General features: G+C 45.7%; 1 protein-coding gene across 1 annotated transcript in view; it reads right to left on the bottom strand.

Annotated features, from left to right (window-relative positions):
* Nucleotides 1-254: 254 nt before the first annotated feature.
* The window catches only part of LOC138752985 (myosin-2 heavy chain-like), an 89,302-nt gene continuing 66,398 nt past the window's right edge, over nucleotides 255-23,158 (bottom strand). The window contains exons 44-58 of the mRNA XM_069915583.1: nucleotides 21,635-21,661; nucleotides 19,729-19,755; nucleotides 18,838-18,873; nucleotides 16,473-16,490; nucleotides 14,824-14,859; nucleotides 14,536-14,565; nucleotides 12,565-12,600; nucleotides 10,340-10,366; nucleotides 9,288-9,311; nucleotides 7,879-7,905; nucleotides 5,858-5,884; nucleotides 4,017-4,052; nucleotides 2,388-2,414; nucleotides 828-863; nucleotides 255-330 (exon numbers count right to left, since the gene is read on the bottom strand). Of these exons, the coding sequence (XP_069771684.1) occupies nucleotides 296-330; nucleotides 828-863; nucleotides 2,388-2,414; nucleotides 4,017-4,052; nucleotides 5,858-5,884; nucleotides 7,879-7,905; nucleotides 9,288-9,311; nucleotides 10,340-10,366; nucleotides 12,565-12,600; nucleotides 14,536-14,565; nucleotides 14,824-14,859; nucleotides 16,473-16,490; nucleotides 18,838-18,873; nucleotides 19,729-19,755; nucleotides 21,635-21,661 (449 nt within the window). The 3' untranslated portion in view covers nucleotides 255-295. The remainder of the gene's footprint in view (nucleotides 331-827; nucleotides 864-2,387; nucleotides 2,415-4,016; nucleotides 4,053-5,857; nucleotides 5,885-7,878; nucleotides 7,906-9,287; nucleotides 9,312-10,339; nucleotides 10,367-12,564; nucleotides 12,601-14,535; nucleotides 14,566-14,823; nucleotides 14,860-16,472; nucleotides 16,491-18,837; nucleotides 18,874-19,728; nucleotides 19,756-21,634; nucleotides 21,662-23,158) is intronic.

Below are 23,158 nucleotides of genomic sequence, written 5' to 3'. Positions count from 1 at the left end.
GCGCGACGCTGCTTTTAAGGCGCTGGAAGCTCCTGACCGGCCATCAAATAGGCGTGTCGCCACAACATCATTTCAATCAAGAGCGGCCCAGCGGCTTTTGAATTATCTGCTGATTCACGAACCTGCACTGTAGAAGTTAAATTTGTAACCTACCGTCGTCTTTCAGGTGATCTATAACGATAGAAAGAATTACTTCAACAGCGACGGCAACAGCGCCAGGAATTAACTTAACGCTTGACGCGGCGGTGAATCGTTGAGAAATTAAAACCGTCGAGGTGTTGCCAGTCGAGTACAGTCAATAAGCAGAAGGGGTACCTTTCTCTTTATCGGCTGTGAAGGAGAAACGGGATGTAGGATCAGTAAACCGATGTGTACGCGCTCGACATAAAAGCCGCGCAGAAGGGAATCGCGATGTGAACGGGGAAGCGTCGCGTCAGCCCCCAAAAGACCAGCAATTCCGCCCCGTGGAAGTTAATACATAAAGCGCCCGCTTCCCACTTTCGCCCCCATCCAATGGGAAATATCAGTTGTAAAATGAAACAAAAGAAATGTGAGGGGAAATTTGCAAAGTAAGGATTTTGTACCAAGTAAAATGGAAAACTGAAAGAAAACGAGCATAATCGCATCTTTTAAAAATTCAGTAACGAGGCCATGTCGCCCAATTAACTCACAAACCTGGTATGTTTTGAACGGTGGGAGGAAACCAGAACCCCCAGAGGAAATTCACACAAACATGGGGAGAAAGTACAAACTCAGCGCCGGATTGCAGCCCGGGTCACTGGCGCGGTAACAGCAAGATTTAACAAAAATAATTTGTGTATACTCACATTGTTCCTTCAAACGTCTGTTGAGATCATCAATTTCTGTAACATCAAAGAAGACCATTCTGTCAACTTGTGACTCCGGTCCCATTGTTTCCGTCTTTCCCTTCCGAACATCGGTCACTAGGTTTTAACTGGCAATCTTTCCCTTACGTTTCTGACATTCACCTCCCTGATCCCGACTTTTCTCCCCCTCAGCAGAGTGCTCAGCCTAGTCTCTGTCACAATCAGTTCCGAGCAAAAAATGTTACAACTCCTTCTGCTGCAGCCTTGCACTTTGGGCCAGGCCTTCCATTTTAGGCCAGGCCTTCCACTTTTGGCCAAGCCTTCCACTTTTGGACAGGCCTTGCACTTTGGGCCAGGTTTTTCTGGGTGACAGAAGGTGCTTTCAAACTGCCTTGTAAAATGGGGTTACCCAGGCGATTTGTGCACCACTCACAAGGCAGCTTGAAATGGTCGAACCCGGTCAGCGTCGTCCAAAGTCAACTGGGTCACTGTCCTACCTCGGAGGTAGTCGGGGAACCCAATTAAATTGACCCAGGATGCGACGACCGGCAGCTTGAACAGCAAAATGGCCGACCCGGTTACGCGCTGGCGTTACAGGGGAACTCCGGCTGAAATGTCTGCGGTGATCGGGGGGAGAGAGGGGGTCGCTGCCAGGGCACAGGGTGAAGAAGTGGGGGGAGGGGGTGGAAGGTCACTGCCACGGGGGTAGTGTGGTCGGCTGCTGCGGGTTGGGGGGGAGCACGATTGACGGTGGGAGGGAGACTGATAGCCGGTGGGGAGGGGGGGAGGATCGGGGACTAACTTGCGTGACCCGTCACTTACCGTGTCATCGCGGGGGCGGGATCCCCCTTAAATAGCTATTTGCTGGGTCCATCCCCCCTCAGCTAGAAGCACGTTTGCTCCACTAATCGCACCTGGGTCCCAGGAGGGCTACCCGGCTGCTGCAGTTTACAAGCACCCACTGTTACACAACTCTCCAGGATTCAGGCATGGAACTCTGAACACCACAGACGCCAGCGAAAAGCCTCCTACGCTTCACAGACATTTTAAATTCCAACGTGCGGCTGAATCTGTACCTTTCATCACCCCATTGGGACCTATCCCGACTGAACAATCTCAACAATATTTTCATCGTGCTTCTGCAGTAGAATAGCAGAGCTTAATATTAATCCACATTGATCCATTTGTAAACCAGATTAAGGATGAATAAAATCCACCTGAATTCCCTGCCAGCGTTGTCCCCAAACCCAGTAATACCTGTGTTGTTCTACTAATGGACCCTGGAGACTGCTCGTTCAGTTCAACTTTCTAAGTAGTTATACACATGTTAAACGCCTCTGGTCTTCAGACCTTCTCCGAATTCATCACGAGCAAGGAAGAACCTTTTCGAAGTAACAACCTATTACCGCTGTGGCAACAGGAAATGAAGACCCTTTGAACATTATCGTTTGTGTGAAACTGCATTGGGGAGAACCATTGGGGATATTTTCTCTTCTCCTTCCCCCCTCCCGAACATGTAACTTCCAATCTACAAACAGCCATGGAATGTAAATCAATTACCAAGTTCCTTTCTACGCAGATTGTTCTCTGAAAAATAAATACTTTAATAAAGTTTCCTCCAGCAATATTTCCCGGAGCAGTTGGACTTGTGAACTTTCTTCCACATCTCTTCTGGACGGACTTGACATTTTTAATTATTCAAAGGGAAATGAGAGCTCGACCACGGATTCATATTCCACGGCAGTGGACTGCATTGAATATGTCGAAGCTTCGCTTCCAGTGGTTGTCAACCTTTCTCTTCCCACTCACATCCAACTTTAAGTCATCCCTAGGCCATTGGGGCTCTGCGATCAGTAAGGGGTTGCTTAAGGTGGGATGTGGGTGGGAAGGGAAGATTGAAAACCCACTGATTCAATCGTCCCTCATTGACTCGTCATGTGCACGGTTTCAGAACTCCAAAGGAAATGGGCCAACGACCATTTTTCTCATGCAAAATATTTAAATTTGCTGTAGAGCAGTGATTCTCAACCTTCCCTTCCCACTCACACCCCACCTTAAGCAACCCATTACTAATCAGAGAGCATTAATGGCGTACGGATTACTTAAGGTGGAATGTGAGTGGGAAGAAAAAGGTTGAAAATCGCTGCTAGATAGTTTTATTCATGATCTCATGAGTTTCAGTTTATCTGGGTATTCTCATGTAAACGTCAAGTGAAATTATGGATGTATTTACACATTGTATTGAACCCAAGATTTCCACAACATTTTGCACATCTCCTCTGAGGGGGAAGAGAAGATTTACCAGGATGTTGCCGAGATTGGGAAATGAGTTTTATGAGGCCAGGTTAGCAGAGCTGGGACTTATCTCTCTGGAGCGAAGAAGGATAGGAGGAGACTTAATAGAGGTCTACAAGATACTGAGAGGCATAGATTGGGTGGATGGCCAGTGCCTGTTTCCCAGGGCGGGAGTATTTAACACCAGAGGACGTCCGTACAAAGTGAAGGGAGGGAGGTTTAGCGGAGACGTCAGGGATGTGTTTTACACAGAGAATTGTGGGGGCCTAGAATGCCTTGCTGGGGGTGGTGGTGGAGGCTGGAATATTAGGGGAAATTTAAGAGACTCTTAGACAGGCACATGATGGAAGGTTAATAGAGGGTTACAGAGTAGGGAAGGGTTAGCACTTTTTTTTAGAAACATATAGGACAGCACAACATTGGGCCTGTACTATGCTGTAGTGTCCGATGTGCCATTTTAAAGTCTCTTTCGAATATCGGCATTTGTTTTCAACATGGAAAATCCTTAATGTGCAACAACGTTTTTTTTTAATATATGCTGACGAACGTATTGATTTTTAAATGCCCACCCACTAAATATCCAGTTGTATTTTAGTTTCGGCTCGAAATACAATATGCGGATGTTCTCCGCAGCACTTCTGAAGGAAACTAATGTTGAGCGATAAGAACTATGATTAAATTGGGAGGAATAGTCGGGGTCTAACGTTGAAACGTGGCGACGATGTTGTGCTTGTTGTAAATCCATGAAAATTTAACTTCAGACGGAATAAAAGAAAACAATTCCCTCCCATCCTGTCAGAAGTACAGTTTGATCCAGTTTAACCTGTTTCTGCTTAGTGCTCTTGCTTGTTTCTTTACTTTAAGCTTAAAGTATTTCCAGATACATTCTCTCACCAGAATCTTGCAAGTTTGCCTTCAATATATCTAGGTCTGAAACATATATATAAAAAATCCAGGAACAACGTTTCAATCACTTCACGTAGAAAATTCTCCACACTTCGCTTTTATAAGTCGTGATGCACACTTGATTTTAATCACGTTTTTCTTTATGGATTCAAGGCAAAACAATTTGGTGATATAGTGTGGTGGTACACCACCGGCCTACTGCAGGGGGCTTCCTCTGTACCTGCAGGAGTGAAAGGGGACGGGACAATACCCGGTCGGATGTCAATCACTCTCCGGGATATTAGCCTGCGCCGGCCTCCCGAAGCTCACTCAGAGTTATTGCAGCTACAGCCAGCCTGGCTATGTGAAAATCTTTGTGGATTAAAGCCTGTTTTACAGTCTTTACCTTGTGTGCGTCTGATTCTGGCTAACAGCGTACCACATATGGTTTACATGTTGCCTTTGTTAAGCAGAAGACCGGCTTCTCTGACATTTTAATTCACGTTCTAATCACTTCCCCCCTTGTAATCTCTCTTCCCCTTTGAAATATTCTCCAAATCTGTTTCTATCCAGTGGTTTTCAAATTTTCTCTTCCCATTCACGTCCCACTTAAAGTAATCTCTAGGTCATCGGAGCTCTGTGATCAGTAAGGGGTTGCTTAAGGTGGGATATAGGTGGGAAGAAAACGTTTGAGAACCACTGTTTTACTCATTACTCATTGACTCGTTATATGCAGGGTTTCAGGACTCCAAAGGAAATGGGCCAAGACCATTTTTCTCACGGAAATTAACAATCGGGTCTCGAGCAGTGATTCTCAACCTTCCCTTCCCACTCATAACCCACTTTAAGAAATCCCTGTGCCATCAGGGCTCTGTGATCAGTAAGGGGTTGCTTAAGGTGGGATGTGAGTGGGAAGGGAAGGTGGTGGATCTCTGCTCTAGACCCAATTGTTACTGAAATATTTTGCTTGAGAAAAATTGTTCTTGGCCCATTTCCTTTGGATCTCTGAAACCCTGCACATAACGAGTCAATGAGGAATGATTTAAAACAGTGGGTTTCAAACTTTTTCTTTCCACCCACATCCCACCTTTAGCAACCCCTTACTAATCACAGAACACTGATGGCCTAGGGATTACTTAAAGTGGAATGTGGGGAGAAAGAAAATGTTTGAGAACCACTGCTCTAAACCGTCTGTCTGAAAGCGTTCTCTAGCATCAGAGGGAATGTCTTGGAAACCATTTGTTTTGTGGAAGCATCTAATAATTGCTTTTGAAGGCTTGTCCATTGGCCGGGTACTGCCGACTTGGTCCTGCATTTCAGAACAAAGTCAGGTCTACCAAAGGAAGTCAGCCCTGATGTTACGCAGGCCAGCTTTGAGTGCTGTCTGTGCGAGTGACCGAGGCAGGCAGCAAGTCTAATATAAAGGCAATCAACAACCACACTTCGATGTTTCAAGATAACACTGGGCAACATAGCCCAGACGCATGAAAGTTATTTTGCAAAATATTTATTTCTGGAGATTTCAGTGAATAATAGGTAATTTAATAAAGTTAAAGGAGAACACCAGGAGCAACTCAGCTAGGTCTCACATCATCCACGGGGTCTTGTTTAACTCTTTAACGACCTAATGTGAGTTAATTATGTTCAGTATTTAAGATTAAATATGAATGGCCCTTAATACTTTAAATGTATGACAGCTTAAAACTAGTATTATTCAGACTCGATTTAACCAGAGTTGAAATCAGCTTTAACTCTTCCAAAAGACATTCAATGGCACCTTCACAATAAGAGGCTGCTTGAGGGCCATTCATCCTCGAATTAAGGCATCTCAACTAAGTGTAATCGCTTACCTTTATCCTTTAGAAGGAGTTGACTCACTGTTCGAGGAGAAGGAATAATGTAAATGTGAAAAAGACATAAATTCGTAACAACTAAATCCAGAATTACCTTCGCATTTTCTATGTTTGTCCGTTTTATGGCTTCTCCACTAACGAGTTCTATTGGGTTCACGCAATCCATGACCATTCCCGGATAGCAGGAATCTCCGCTGATATTTACCCTCCCCCCACCCCGTGGCACTTTTTTTGGTGAGATGGCTGGGCATGCATGCACTCAACAAGGGCAGACCTCCAAGAAACGTCACCAAGGACGTCGACCAATGCGCGCGCAAGTTCGCGTTCCCCGACCTGAAGTAATTATCATGATGCATCAGGGTTATAATGCAAGAACGTAAAAACTAAGAGCAGGAGTCGGCCATTCGGCCCGTCGAGCTCTACACCGCCGTTCAATGATATCGCGGCTGATCTGATGATGGGCTCATCTCCACCCACCTGTCTTTACCCCAAATCCCTTCATTCCCCCACGATGTAAAAATCTACCCAACCTAGTCTTAAATATATTTACTGGGGTTGCCTCCACTGCTTCAATGGGCAGCGAATTCTACGGATCCCCCCCCCCCCCCGGAAAAGCAGTTCCTCCTCATCTTCGTCCTAAATCTACTCCCCTGAATCATCAGGCCACGTCCCCTAGTTCTGGTCTCCCCCACCAATGGGAACAACTTACCTACCTCTATCTTATCAATGCCTTTCATGTTATATGTTTCTATAAGATTCCCTTTCACTCTTCCTAATCCCAGCAAGTACAGTCCCAGACGCCTCAATCTCTCCCCATAGGCCAAACCCCTTAACTCTGGAATCAAACTCCTCCACACCCCCTCCAAAGCCAGTCCATCCATACCTGGCAAACGATAACATCACTGAATATCTCCTTGAAGTCACCAAGCACGAATCCACATCGTCCACCGAAGCTCCACCCCACCATGTAAGGCCCATAGCTGAATCCCACCATGTAAGGCCCCATCATCGTGGCCGCTCAAGGATGCATCGACTTCCGATATTAACCTCTATTCCCGTAGCAGTTCTAATTGATTTTCTTAACATTTAAATCTCGAGGCCATTTTCATCCCCACTCCCACTGGAGAATGTAAAATGTTATAATGAGTGAATCCAAATTCCCGCTCTATCTGGCGGTATTGCTTTCTAAGCTACTTGTAGTCGCTGTCTGAGGCCCTGCATTGAACTGTTAGCCCTCGGCAACACGGAGCTCCCTGCCGGGGAGACAAGTGGCATCAGCGAGTCTTCTCATTTAATTTTGATGGTCGCCATTGGGTTTAAGAAACTGGCAAAAATGCCAAATTTCAGGCCTGGTTTTAAGAGAACCTTTTTTTGTCTTCCAAATTTCCTCCCAAAAAACGTGAAAATTCACGCAGCTGATGGTTGAGGGGCAAGGACGACCAGTTTGCCTCGAGGGCTGAAGCGTTGAACCTCAACAAGTGGATTCCTGGCAGCGAGGGCAAAGAGAGAAAGGAAAAAGAGCGGGAAAAGCTCCGAGAGATTGAGGAAGGGGATGATGGCTGTTGTGCTCGTGTCTCTCTAGACTTAAAATAATAGCAGCGCTGCCTCCGGTGAGGACCTGGGAGGGGGAAGTGGAGACTCGGTGCCCTGCCGAAACATTCTACTGCCGCCGGATCCGGACGGCCTGTTTAAAGGAGCCGGGGGTGTTTTATTTTTGACCCTAGGGTCTGGGCCCAAGATTGCGGTGCCCGTGTTCAACAACGGCCTCGAGGGTTGCAGACTCCAGGGCATGGTGGGGGGGGGGGGGGCGGGTGGAGCCGAGGACCGGCGCAGGGCACCGGTAACGGGGACAAAAGGAGAAGCAGGGGAGACGACCCCCTCCCCCCGAGGAAGACCAGCGAGGGGCTGCGCTGCTGAAGGTGATGAGCTGTTGGCGACTTGGGGGGTGAGGGACCCACACATGCTACGGGCCAGGGTCGATTAATGCGGGCAACTTCAAAATATTCTTAACTGCTTACTGGTATCTTGAAGAAGAATTTTGAATTCTGAATGATAAAGTGAAAAAGGAATTTTAGCTGGTTGTACACATTCACTATACAGACAGACCTGAATTTAAGCACAACTCACACACACTCACCCATACTCAATCACACACACTCACACTCACAGACACATACTCACACAGTCACCCACACACATTCACACACACAGGCACTTACACTCACACACACTCACACACATACACACACACTCACACACACACACACACACACACACACACTCACATTCACACTCACACACACTCTCACACACACTCACACACACACACGAAGCTCAGATATCAATGTCTCTTTTTACATTATGGTCGTTCACACGTGTACTCATGAATTCACCACATCTAATGGCAGCTTATTCTCTCACCCTCCGAGTGAAGATCTTTCCCTAATCTTCCCCCTGAACCTCTCCCCTTCAGTTTAAAATTATGACCTCTCGTATTGATCGCCCCAATCTACGTGGAAAAAGCTGACTCGGATCCTGTCTGTCCATACCTTGTAAACTTCGATCAAATCTCCCCTCATTCTTCCACGCTCCAAGGAATCAAGTCCTAACCTGTTTAATCTTTCCCTGTAACTCAACTCCTGAAGACCTGACAACATCCTAGTAAATCTCTCCACTCTTTGATCTCATTGATATCCTTCCTGTAATTTGGTGACCAGAACTTCACACAATCCTCTAAATTTGGCCTCACCAATGTCTTAAACATAATATCCCAACTCCTGTACTCAGTGCCAGATCTTAACAACAAAGGTATTGTAATATTTTTCTTTGTGATTTCAAAGGATCTCATAATGAAGACATCAGTTATTGTCCATACTTGTTGCCTGTCTCCCATATGGGGGTGGGGGGTGGTCACATTATATAAGATTGAATGCTCGTCTGTTTACAGATACGTGTGGTTTCAGGAAATGCGGCCGTAATATTTATGACCAACGAAATGTTATATGCTCAACTCTCGCGTTCATTTCATTCCCTGTGTGCCCTGTGGGCGCGGATTTGCCAATGATCCATCTCACTGAGGCTTCTTCCGCGCCAGGCAAAGCCTATCCTATCTACCACCTCGAAGTTCAGCGCCGCTGGGTCAAGTGAACGCCACGGAGGCGCTCTCAAACCACTTGAAAACTAGTCTGACATTCTGGACGGGATTGAAGGTCTTCACAATTGCTGGCCGAAAACCACGGAGCTCCTCGCTAACTAGAAAATTAAAATAAAGGACGAGGGAATCTTCCTCACAAAGACATCACAGTGCAGAAGCAAACTGGCTCACTACAACCTTCAGGTCCGGTCCCCCTCCTGAAAGCACTTCCATTGCTTCTCTTCGTTAAACATGTTATGCGTAAATAACAACATAAAACACAATGGAATCTACCTTTATAACTTTGATACAGTTTATCTATTGGAAAGCAAGGTACTCCATTAGAATGGGCAAATATACACTATAAATTGTGGTGGTTCGAACTACGGGGGGGGGGGGGTGTAGTTTCTGCTGTTTGAAAAATTTCTCCCGTTGCAGGAGGCAGAGCTGTCATCTATGGTTTTCACCTCGTATTTTAAGTGCTCACAATTCCAGATTTTTTCAGTTTTGTGTGAGCCACTGTGTTCTGCCGCAGCAGGAAGTGCTGATCGTAAAACCTGACGTGTGGCCATTGGGAAAAATAAGTCGATTGGCGCCTTGAATCTGCAGCAAGACCTTCACTTGCTGGCACGTGTGCAGCCATCTCCTCTACCGATTGCTGTGTGCCCGCCTGACCTTTGCTTGATGTTGGTGTTAAACGTACCAATTCATGCAAAGGCGATGGATGGAGGTGATTTTGTTTGTCTTTCCTGTCAGGAACAGAGCTTCGTCGTTATGTTTCCATAATGGCGGAAGGCACAAACATCATGCAGGTAGTTATCCTTATTTTGGAGTGCGTTGACCGGCTGCATCACGGTCTGATACGGGGACACCAATACCCCCGAGCGTTACCCGCTGCAAAAGGTAGTGGGCACATCACAGGCAAAGCCCTCCCCACCACTGAGACGCTGCCGTCTGAGAGCAGCAGCGATCATCAAGGATCCACAATACTGTTCTCGCTGCTGCCATCAGGAAAGTGGTCTCGGTGCCACAAGACTCATCCTGCCAGGTTCAGAAACAGCTGCTCCCCCTCCGCCCTCAGATTCCTCAATGACAAACTCAATCAGGGACTCGTTTATCGACTCTAACTCCACATTATTGATTTTTTTCTCTCTCTCTGTATTGCACAATTTGTTTACATTTCTTTCTATGTTTACGCGTGTACATTGTGTACAGTTTTTTCCCCCACGACCAATAAGTGGTATTTCTACCTGGCCCGCGGGAAAAGGAATCTCAGTGCTGTACGCGATGTCGTGTGTGTTCTCTGACAATAAATCAGAACTCTGAAAATCTTCTTCAATTCCTACCTCTGTAATTATCACCAATTTTTTTCTCTGTTTTAGAAAATAAAAGTACGTTTGAAGTATTTTGTCATTAGTTATTCAGATGAAGCAAGAGTAATCAGCATAGGATATGACTTCCCCTGTCTAGGGACATTGGTCTGATTTTACTGTTCTGAAATCAAACTTACAGGCACGAATTGGTAGCTGCCCACTATAATCGCATTGTGTTCTCGAACCACACTTTTTGACTTTAAGGTGAAGCATCATATACTTGTTACACAGTCAACAATGCAGAGCACATGCGCACGTGGGGCACAAACACATGCACAAGCGCAGGAATGCACACACACACAGTACACGTGTAAAACACGTGAACTTAAGCACACGTCTAAGTAAACTAACAAGCCTGAATGCAAACTTGTGTCAAGTATGTGTGGGATTGCCCGTACGCATGTGTGAGGGAGTGTGTTTGAGTGTTAGTGTGTGTGTGTTTGAGTGTGTGTGTGTGTGTGAGTGTGTGAGAGTGTGTGTGTGAGTGTGAATGTGTGTGAGTGTGAGTGTGTATGTGAATGTGTATGTGTGAGTGAGAATGTGTGTGTGTGAGAGCGTGTGTGAATGTGAGTGTGTGTGTGAGTGTGTGTGTGAGAATGTGTGTGTGTGCGTGTGTGAATGAGAGTGTGTGAGTGTGTGAGAGAGTGTGTGAATGAGAATGTGTGTGAGTGTGTGAATGAGAGTGTGTGAGTGTGAGTGTGTATGTGAATGTGTATGTGTGAGTGAGAATGTGTGTGTGTGAGAGCGTGTGTGAATGTGAGTGTGTGTGTGAGTGTGTGTGTGAGAATGTGTGTGTGTGTGCGTGTGTGAATGAGAGTGTGTGAGTGTGTGAATGAGAGTGTGTGAGTGTGAGTGTGTGTGTGAGTGTGTGAATGAGAGAGAGAGAGAGAGAGAGAGTGTGTGTGTGTGTGTGTGTGTGTATGTGTGTATGTGTGTGAATGTGTGAGAGATTTCTGGGTGGTGACGGTGCAGGCCAGGAAGAGCCGAAGAAAAGCAAAGTGTTCATTGCGAAGAAAGAATGAATCGGGAGGGACGCAGGACGTTCAGCACATTGCCGAAGTTGGTTGTCGTGTCGGCGTGAGAAGATCTGTTGCCAAACTATAGACTGGCCAATCCTGCTCGATTAATCCTGATGTTGCAATGATCAATCCCAGAGGGGAGATTTTGGCGGCATGTCACTGGCACAATTCGGCGGCTAAAACCACGAACACTGCGCGGTGGGATCTACACTGAAAGGAAAACGGGGAACTGGAAGCTGACCGTTTGTACAGCGAGCATCCATGTGGTCTTTGCGGCGTTTGTGTGGAAAGGAAATAACGGTAACATTTGCCAAAAGGGAGACACAAGCCACATTCCAGGTCCAACTATTTCAAACACGATGACAACTTTGTGTTTACGGTGGATAGAATTCCGGCGGAATATGGAAAATTAATCGGAAATAGTGAAGAACCTCCAATATAATTCATACAGTGGGCGTCAGGCTGGTGCCCATTAGTCGTACACAGCGAGGGAACGATGAAGCAAGACTTAAATATGCCAGAGACGAATCTCGGTGTGATTGTAACTCTTAACTGAAGCGAAGGGAAGTTTTCTGGGCCTCATAAATATATTCCAGCGTAAAGAACATTCTATTTCTCTTCAGCTTCATTCATTCGTCAAAATATGACAGAAAATGTGATCCATATATAGAAATTTTGGTTGATCTGACTTAATATCAAGGAATATCCCCGATAACCTAATGCTTGTCTACGTTCGCTCAATGTCTGTGCCTGGCCTTAGGGAAATTATGAGATTAAAGTCTCTCCCGTAGTGTACCCTCTATTTAGACGTTATTTTAAAAAATATCTAGACATACAGGCTCTTCCGGCCCACGAGCCCGTGCCGCCCAATTACATCCAATTAATCCCCCCCCCCCCCACCCCCCGGGGGTAGGTGTTTGAACATTAGGAGGAAACCGGAACCACACCCACCCCCCACCGGGGAAGATCCACAGACAGGGAGAGCGTAGAAACTCCTCACAGATGACCCCTTATCATTTATACGCGTTATCACTTTAGCACGCCAAGTCACGGGCGCATACACACTCCACAAATGATTGATCCCCCAAGATCTGCCATTTAACAGCATTTTCCACCTTTGACACTTGGAATAAAACGAAAATGATTGAACTAGTAGGAATCGCTGATTAGCGAAAACACCTGTGTCTTTCAGGCTAGCTCTCAGCTTTTCGATTTCTGAAACAGAAAGAAGGGTTAGTTTCGTTTCTCAGTTGGGGTACTTTAACGTCTCTATTTAATAGCAGAATAATTTATCAGCAAACTTCGTTCACAATTATACAAATACATTAATGGCACCTTCAGTTTCATCATCAGCCGCAGTTTAGCACGTGTGGTAAAGTAGTGACATCCTCAGATCTGAGTTAGCAGATTAAGAAACCTACCAGGGAGCAGGCGATCTTGGATCCGGACACGTAACGAAACAAGCAAAGTTCTGATGTCCTGATGGGACAAGCGATGTGGTGTGCAGAGGCTCAGATAGCTCGGTGGTAAGAGCCCTGGTCTTGTAAACCAGGGCTTGCACGCTTGCTCCTGGCTCGGGCCTCATTTCTGTGAGGGGCGCTGGACCAGGAGGCGACTTCTCTGTCTGCCTTAAGGTAGACGAAGTTGAGCTATGAGGGGGATGGATATGAATAGGCTCTTCCCCTTGAGGGGAGGGGAGATTGGACCCTAAACAACGAGTTTGTATCAGTCTTCAGAGTGGAAGATGTGGATAACGTGCCAAAGATCGATGGGAGGTGAGAAGTTCAGTACAATCCCCAACGCTAACAAGTTGGCTCTGAGCAGAGTAGTGGGTTCAAGAGGTCAATACACCCCCAGGACTTATGGAAGCCATCCCAGGGAACTGAACTGCAACACATTGTGTGGAGGTGCCTGGGAGTTCTTGATCATGAATCTCCAAATGGTGACTCTGAAGATTCATGGGAGCAGATTGAAGACGTAAAAAGGAGCAACTGCTTCTCTCAGACAGGAGTGGAATCGAGGACGTGAAGGTTAGTAGAACAGGTGGACAGATGGAGCCGTCAACAGCCTGATTAGCCACGATGTTATTGACTGGACAAGCAGGCTGAAAGGCCGCAGGCAATCCTGGTCCCGTTTCTTGTGCGTTTATGTAATTCTCAAAATCAACTTTGCTCGCTGATTTGGACGGGAACTTAAGCAATATTTGTATTCAGCGTCCCATTAGTTTGGTCCTTGTGGGATTGATGAGATCAAAGAAAACATGGAGGTCTGGAGGGGTTGTGGACGGCAAGGTAGATTTTCAAAGCTTGCAGAGGGATCTGGACCAGCTGTAAAAATGGAATTTAATGCGGGAAAATTACATTTTGGAAGGACAAACCAAGAAAGGACATACACGGTGAATGGTCGGGCACTGTGGAGCGTGGATCTGGGAATACAGAGACATTATTCTCTGAAAATGTCGTCACAGGTGGACGGGGTTGGAAAGAGAGTTTTTGGCATCTTGGTCTTTATAAATCCAAGTATTGAGTCCAGGAGTTGTGATGCTATAAAGTTGTATTAGACATTGGTGAGGCCAAATCTGGAGGATTGTGTGCAATTTTGGTCACCGAACTACAGGAAAGATATCAATAAGATAGAAAGAGGGCAGAGAAGATTTACTAGGATGTTGCCCAAATTTCAGGAACTGAGTTACAGGGAAAGGTTAAACAGGTTAGGACTTTATTCCCTGGCAAAGAATGGAGGGGGGAGATTCGATAGAGGTATAAGAAATTATGAGGGGGATAGACAGTAAATGTAGGTCGACTTTTTCCACTGAGGGTGGGTGAGATACAAACGAGAGGACATGGGTTAAGGGTGAAAGGGGAATCGTTTAGGGGGAAATATTTCACACAGAGAGCAATGGGGGTGTGGGACGATCTGAAGTGGTGAATGCGGACTCAATTTTAACATTTAAAACAATTTGGGGAAAGTACATGGATGGGAGAGGTGTGGAGGGCTATGGACTGGGCACAGGTCAGTGGGCCGAGGCAGAATAATAATTTGGCACAGACTAGATGGGCCAAAGGGCCTGTTTCAGAGCCGCAGCGTTCTATGTTTCTCTGGTTCTAGTGAAGCCAGCATTGGGCATTTTGGAATGTGGATTGTGAGTACCTCTGTCTTTATCTCCGAGTTCTGTTTTGACTGTAATAAATTATGACATGAATGAGCTGCATGTAGAAATTGATCCCGTGGTTAAGGTCAGTAATGCACTCTCTTTTAGACATGCCTTAGTCGTCTCCAACCAGAGCGCATCAACATCGACTTCTCCAATTCCCAGAAACAACCCCCCCCCCACTTGATTCTTTCAACCAACTTACCTCTTATTTTTCCACATCTCCCTGACCCCAGCCCTCCTTTCCTCTTCACCGCCACCCCTACTTGTCCGTCACTCACACGCACCTTCTTTTCTGGAGTCACTCTCCACTCCCCTTTCTCCTATCAATCAAGAGATGACAAATTTTAATTGTAAATAAATATGGTCTACAATTTTCGTGCCAATATTTCCAGCTTAATAAATCATTGGTGAAGATGACTTCTCATTCTTTAACCGAATAAATTTCATATTTATATCATGGCCCTTTTGAAATGCGTTCAGTAGAAACATTGATGTGTGATGTTAACTTACCTGTGCCTTGGATATTGCAAACCATGCAATAGAACTATCCACATATCCATCAGATATCATTGTTATGGTCCCAGAGGACCCCAAAACCCAGCAGCAATAGATATTCACCAAGACAAATGGCTACTTAAACAAACGTTGCTTTTAATTATCTTTAAACATGAAAATAGAATCAAACTCTAACTTATTACTATTAACTTAACTCAACCCCCTTCTAATTCTAAGCGCACATGTCTGTAATGTGTGTGTGTAAATTCAGAAAAGTTCTTTGGTTCACTGTCCAAGCTCACTTCTCACTCCTCCAAGTTCACCGCTATCAGTCAATTCTTATACTGGGCACAAAATATAACCTTTATGAAGTTCACCAGGCTTTGGTGCTTGAAAGCTGAATAGTTACCATTCATGAAGGTTCTTGTCGTTTTCCAGAGAGAGATTTGTTGCTCGTTTCACACAAACTGATTCCTTCCGATCAGCCACATCAATGTCTTGCTGAAGAAACTTGCCCCCTCAGGATTCTCCAGATGATAACATCTTTCTTTCAGGTCACCACAGAATTCCTTTTCTGTTTCCCTTATTTCAAGTGAAACATTATATGGACCAGAAGGGCTTTGAACAGGCTGAACTAAGAACTCACAACCTGGTTTTTTTTCCCACAAGCTTGCAAGCTTGTCCTGTTCCAGTCCCAGCTGAAGCTGCTGAACCATTGAACTGAATTTTCTCTCTCTCTCTCTCTCTCTCTCTCTATCTCTCTCTCTCTCTCTCTCTCTCTCTCTCTCTCTCTCTCTCTCTCTCTCTCTCTCTCTCTCTCTCTCTCTCTCTCTCTCAGAGAAATACCAGTTTGACTCTCTCTGCTTGCAAAACCACACGACCTTCTTAGAACAGCAAACTACATTCAGGCAGATTGCAGCACCAGACCTCACCTTCCGAGTCCTTTTCCAAAAACAATAATCCGTTTCTCCACAGCATGCCCGATTAATCCCTACTTGAGAAGTCTTTAATGACATCCTTCAAAATCTTTGCAAAAGCAGAGCTCAGGCATTTTAAATGAGATCTGTTTTGAAGTGTTTGTATGTGACCAACACTATAAAACCTGCCACAATTTATCTCCTTTAAAACATATCTATATTCCATATAAAAAATAACATAATTTTTCACATTATATATATGCGCTTGTATAATATGCGGATTACAATGAAGGGATTAATGTAAGAGGCTGGGTGCTTGAACCTGGATGGATTCTGACAGGGTTGACTGGGTCGGACCCTTTTTAAGTGCCACATAACTGAGGCACTGACCGGGTAAATTGCCCAGTGAACCCCATTTTACACGACAGTTTGACCGGGCCCTACTAAAGTAACAGTGACAATAAATAAATGGAACTTTTATAAAGTTTTGTTTTACGTGCATCCACCTTCTTGCATCTCACCTGAGTCGGATCTGCCATCTGTGAAATAATTGGGATGGAATTAAAATAGAAAACAATGAACAGTAAACAAAGGCAAGTTGGAGTTTTAACCACGGTGGCACTGATAGGGAAATGTGGGGAGAGTGCAATCAAATGAACTTCCCAAAGTCAGCAAACATGAAACACGATAAGAAAGACAGTCCTGTTGTGAGTCCAATCGCCTAGATTTACGGCCTTTCCCAAAGGAAACCTGCATTCTCTGATCGTCAGTCCACTGCTTTCCAAGTGGGCCTTCCAAAGCAACTTAACGTTAATTCAGGGCTATCATTTAAAGAGGTTAATTTAATATATATATTTTTAAAGTTACTTAATTTGAAGGTCGGTCCAAAAGTCCACAAGGCACTCTCCCACCCTTTTCCTCCCAGCTTGATCACCCAGTTCACTCTCCCACCCTGTTACTCCCACCTTGATCACCCAGTTCACTCTTCCACCCTGGAGCTCCCACCCTAATCACCCATTTCACTCTCCCACCCTGTTCACCAAGTTCACTCTTCAACCCTGTTCCTCCCATCCTGATCACTCAGTTCACTCTCCCATCCTGTTTCTCCCACCTTGATTACCTAGTTCACTCTCCCACTGGACTTCCAGCCCTGATCACCCAGTTTGTTCCTCCCACCTTGATCACCCAGCACAGTCTCCCACCCTGGACCTCCCACCCTGATCACCCAGTTCACTCTCCCACCCTGGGGCTCCGCCGCGTGCCCTAATCCCACTTCTCAGACGGTGGTAGCAATTTACGAACATCACCAGGAAGAGCAGAGCAACTAGCGATTATTAATGTTATTGTCACCACCTCTCGGAAATAGCAACAGCCTCGATGTTTCTTCCGATGCTGTCGTTAAATAGGCGAGAACCATCTTGCACGAAAGCTCGCCCCAGAACACGTTTCAGTCTTCCTCATGGTGAGACCACTGTGGTGATATGGGTGTGTGTACTGGCTGGCCCGCCCTCCTGGTGACATCCTTTCCTTGACTCCTCCCTGGTCTCCCCCATGTGACCCAGGCCATAACGGTCGAGTCCCCTCTCCCTCTCCCCATTTTCCCTTGACCCGGGCCAGCAGGCTCTTGTATAATAAAGCCTATCGTTCCCCTCAGTCTTTGTCTCCGGTATTATTGAGGCAACTGGTAGCGCCCGACAACCACCATCGCACGAATTCGCCATCTGTAAATGTCGCGACCTTCCCTGGTTGACCCTGCTCCCACTGGCCGACTCGTGACTCCTCGCCCCCCCCCCCCCCATCATGATTGTCGCGCCACAAGCTCCCCCCCACCCCCGCAGTTCGAGTCCGGGCCAGTGTGAGCGACCCAAGACAGAGACGCTTCCCGCCCCTCGCTAATAAAAGCCTTCAGTCTCGGCCACTTTCAGTCTTTGTGGAATTGATCGCGCGTCGTTCTTCCAATAAGGTGGAAGGGAAAAAATGTAGAAAATGTGCATTTTCATCCTCAATCCGACTTGGAGTTCGATTTATGAGAAACACACACTGATGCTGGAGAAACTCAGCAGGTCAAACAGGGCCTTTATGAAGCAAAGGGGAAGATCCAGGACCGACCTACTGAGTTTCTCCAGCATTTTTCACTTAACCAAGGTGTCAACAGAATCCTGTGTTTTACCTGGAATTCAATTCGTCTTTATATTCCCCGAGGATTCATGGAGACAACGTCTGTATAATTTTACATTTCATATTCCCCGTGTCCTCGGCCCTGGGTCGGGAAATTCACTGGAAATGTAACACGCTGATCTGTAATTTATTCACCAACGTCAGGTCATTTATTCACCACTGTCGGGTCATTTATTAACCACCGTCAGGAAACTTATTCACTACCGTCAGGTCACTTATTCACCACCGTGGGGTCACTTATTCAGCGGCGTCGGGTCATTTATTCACCACCGTCGGGCCACTCCTCAACGGCGGAGTCTCCGTACATTTTGAGAATGAAGTTGCAATACTGGAGCAGTAACTCGGGCTGTTTTAATTCAGCGGGTGATTCTTCAGCCCTGAGGAAATAGATCCGAATCAGGGTCGTGGTCAGGACGCGCCTGGTGAAACGTGCTGTTTGTCGGCAGTTACAGGCGCCAAATTGCAATAAATCACAAATACAAGATTTAAAATTTAACAACAAATAATGGGTCTGATATTCAGGTAATGGGTCAGAAATCCATCGGATGGTCAACTCCAGAGGGAGACGAAATAGATTTTCTGTGGCCCAGGGCAGAGCAGCGACGATATGGAGCGATAAAGCCCTCGCTGAATGTTCGGGGCGGGACCGAGTGCAGGGAACATGAGCTGATGAACCTTTCCCCGATCATAGTTCCATTAATGTCTTACCTCCGCTGGAAACCTTCAACTTCAGAACTTCGATCTCTTGTGAAACACAATATCACTGAGAGTTAGACCATTCTCTCCACAACCTATGATAAAGTGTCGACATTTCAATCCTCGGCCATGGTGTGGACAGAACTTCGTTCCCCAGCTGCTCCAACCCTTACACAGGCAACGGGGCACCAATCCCCGGCCATAGCGTGGACAGAACTGCCTCCCTCACCTCCCCCAACCCTTACACATGCAACGTGACACCAATCCTCGGCCATGGGGTGGACAGAACTACCTCCCTCGCCCCTTACACATGCAATAAGGCAGCAAAACGTGTGGACATCGAGGGGTGGGGAGGTGGGGGAGGGTTTCTTGGACAGTAATTGAGAAAAACAAGAAAGAATTTCTATTGAGCGGTGGGGACACGCACAGAGTCCCGAGTACTTTGCTAAATAGCTAATCACCCCAATGCTTCTGGTTATACTAAATAATGTTTTTCAGCCTAAGTCCATGCATTTGACAGGACACATTTTCCTTAACTAATTCCAATCCTGATTAAGTGAAGTCACACACAGACGTTGGAGAAACGCAGCAGGTCAGGCAGCGCCTTCATGCCACAGAGGGGAAGGTCCAGAACCGGCCTTTCAGGCTGGAGACCCTCATCCAGGTGCGGGGGGGGGGGGAATACAAGAGACGTTGTTCGCAGGGGGCGAGCGGGAGTGTGCGTGTGTGTGGGGGGGGGGGGGGGGGGGGGCTGGTTCTATGGGATTCTCAGAATCCTATCTTTTACCCAACCCTGGTTATAATCAATATTCAGCTTTTTCTGTTTACGGGCGAGAGCTCCAATCTTCCAACGTTCATGACGATTTCTGTGAAACGCACTTACAGATATTTGGTCAAAATTACCTATGTCTTTCGCCAACATCTGCTTCACTGTAAGGAAGACAAATATCGACTCAATGTTTCATTTCCTCGGGTCCTAATCAACTCAATTAGTTCGCTGGAAAGGAATTAATCAATCTTTCATTTCGTTCTGGACATAAACAGAACGGTTCCCTTAATATTCGCGAAATGGAATGAATAAACGAATGAATGAGTGAATGAAGAAATGAATGAATGAATAAAAGAATCAATGAATGAAGCCATTTGTGTTGAATCAGAAATGAACTTGCACAGTCCTGTCACCAACACTGCGAATCGGCCCACGAGAGTGGGCACAGACGTCTCAACCAGCACAGAAGGAATTAACCCCCAGAATCTAGACATGATGCATGTCTAAGTAAGATGCATCTGCTTTATTTTACCGCGGAGAAGTATGTATTTTTTCTCTGAAGTATAAGAAGCTGATGACCCCCCCACCTCCCCCGATAGAAGTGTATAAAGAGGGTTACAGAGAAGTGACATCGGTTCTGCACCTTTACCTTTGCTATATATAGGACATTTTTGGACCTGCTGAACTTTTCCAGCTCGGTATGTTATTACGTCAACCACAGCGCCTACAAAAGTTTGTGATTTGCTTCCAGATACAGAGTGAGAAGCCAAAAGCAGTGGGCCGAGATTTCAGACAGAGAGTTTAAATTAGATTCGCAGGTGATGCCCCCCACACAGACTGGGCCTCACTAGCGGGGAGGTGCCAAAGGTGGCATCCACACCGGCGCATAAATCCGCAGGGGAGAGGGGAGAAAATTCCAGTCCATTAGATTATTTGAAACTGGTGTCTCGTTTTGCCCAGACAAGGTGAACCGAATGGCCCACATAAACTAGAGAACTTGTGAACCCAAAGAAGCTTCACCACTATTACCTTAGATCTGAATAAAAACCAGACTTCCCACGAATTCCCCAGGCAAATATTCTTGATACAACTCTTTGATTTACAACTTTCTCGTAAGGGTTTATTATCTCTACTGTACAATAATTTGCTTGATTTAAGGATCGAGTTAAAATTAAGAATGATTGGGAACAGGATTTGAACCTTTTGTTCTGGGATGAGGTTTCTAATTAGTACGATCTATTTTTGTGCTAGTGTACCCACGTCTAAAGTTAAATTGTCTCATTTTTATTAGATAAAATCGAGTCTCCAATCCCGAAATTAACTCAAGGATTTCACAGGTATTCGACATCGTCGATTCTCCTGGTGAATAACTTCCATTATTTTGCTAGTGCTCATTTTATTTTTAAATATTTTTTTCACCCCAGCCCCCCCCCAAAAGAAAAGGGAAAAAACACCCACCATTTAATATACAATAATATTAGCATCGACAATCATTAATCGCTATTATAAATCACTAATTAAGAGGAGTGGATAAGATAGAAGAGGTGGATGGAAAATTATCCGTAAAATCCATAGGTTTCCAAACACTATAAACATTTTCAACTCGGTTAATTAAATGACGTGTGATTTTTTTTCCAAAAAGTTTGCATCTCATTATACCATTCATGATGTCGCGATACATTTCTTTGCAGTTGATATTGCAATACTTAAACATTTTTCTTGGTATTTGTCCAATTTCAATTTTATATCCTTCCAAGTAAAAATAATCTTGGATCCTTTGGTACCTTTTGCTGGTGTTCGATGGTGTTTTCTTTTAAAAACACGGCCGGTTGTTGGAAAGTGTTCACCCGTTAGTAACGATGGTGAATTATTGAAAGAAAAATACTTCTCCTTTCTGTTTCTTCTGACTATTCTTTCTACAGTCCACTAAATCATAATTCTTGGGCACAATATCAAAACACAGCCAACAGCTGTAAACAAATCGAAATATGCGCTCATTTGAATATTCATTCGTGTGACTTCGATCATTCAGGTACTCACTGCTCTCGGCGATAAGTTGTTCTAAATCTAGAAACAATTTGGAGAGAGGTGAATTGCCGTTCACCACAGAATGAGAAGCACGTTCGGTGTGCACGGGGACCGGGCGCCTGTTATATGCACAATAAATGGTACCTTTATGTACAATACATACAAGCAGTGGAACGCCTGGGCAGCAAAGATGCATACATCAGTATGCTCTTTATCGACCGCAGATCAGCATTTAACACCAACAACCCCTCAAAACTGATCGGCAAGTCCTGGGCGTTAACACCCACTGCGTAATTGGATCCTGGATTTCCTCACCTCCGGACCACAACCAGTGAGGTCTGGTAAGAACATCTCCTCCACAACTTCCATCAGTACCAGAGAATCACAGGGCTGGGTTCTTAGCCCCCTGCTCGACTCACCTACGACTGTGTGGCTCGGTACAGCAAAAACATCATCTACAAATTCATGGTGGTGGGTTGTATAAAAAGGGGCAACGAGTCAGCGCACAAGAGGGGGACTGAAAACCTGGCTCAACAGTGCACCAACAACAACCTCGCACTTAGTGTCACCAAAACCAAGGAGCTGCTTGTTGACTTCAGGAAAGAAAAGGCAGAGGTGGACGATCCAGTGATCATTGGGGGATCAGAGGTGGAGAGGGTGAGGAAATTTAAGTTCTTGGGAGTCATTATCTCAGAGAATCTTTCCTGGACCCAACACACTAAAGGGTTAATGAAGAAATGATGTCAGCGCCTTTACTTTCTCAGGAGTTTGTGGAAGGTTGTCATGATATTGGAAAGCCTGGCAAATTTCTACACATATGTGGTGGAAAGTGTGTTGACTGGCTGCATTATGGTCTGGTACAGGGGCACCAATACCTCCTGAGCTGACACAGCCCTGAACATCACTGGCAAAATCCTCCCCACCATCGAGAACATCTACGGGGAACCCTGCCATCGGAGAGCAGCAGCGATCATCGACGATCCACACCCCACAGCACACGCCCTGTTCCCGCTGCTGCCATCAGGAAAGAGGTCTGGGCTGGTGTAGAGGTTAGTGCAACGCTGTTACAGCACCAGCGATCGGGACGGGGTTCGAATCCTGCGCTGGCTGTAAGGAGTTCATACGTTCCCCCCGGGGATTCCAGTTTCCTCCCACTCTTCAAAACATATCAGGGGTTGTAGGTTAATTGGGTGTAAATTGGACAGCACAGGTTCGTGGGCCGGAAGGGCCAGTTATGTACGTGCTGTACGTCTCAATTTAAAACTCACACCATCAGGTTCAGGAACAGCTGCCCCCCCCCTCCACCATCAGACTCCTCAATGACAAACTCAATCAGGGGCTCATTTAAGGCCTCTTACATTTGCATTTGATTGATTTTTTATTCTCTCTGAATTGCAGAATCAGTTTGTCTACATTCATTATCTGTATACAATTCTTTATTTACGTGTGTACATTGTGTACAGTTTTTTTGCAGGACCAATAAGTAGTAATTTTGCCTGGCCCGCAGGAAAAGCATCTCAGGGTTATATGTGATGC

This window comes from Narcine bancroftii, chromosome 2, assembly GCF_036971445.1.
Source record: "Narcine bancroftii isolate sNarBan1 chromosome 2, sNarBan1.hap1, whole genome shotgun sequence".
In the NCBI taxonomy this organism is placed as follows: Eukaryota; Metazoa; Chordata; class Chondrichthyes; order Torpediniformes; family Narcinidae; genus Narcine; species Narcine bancroftii.
Note: the sequence above shows the minus strand (reverse complement) of the source record. Positions and strands in the feature narration are given on the sequence as shown.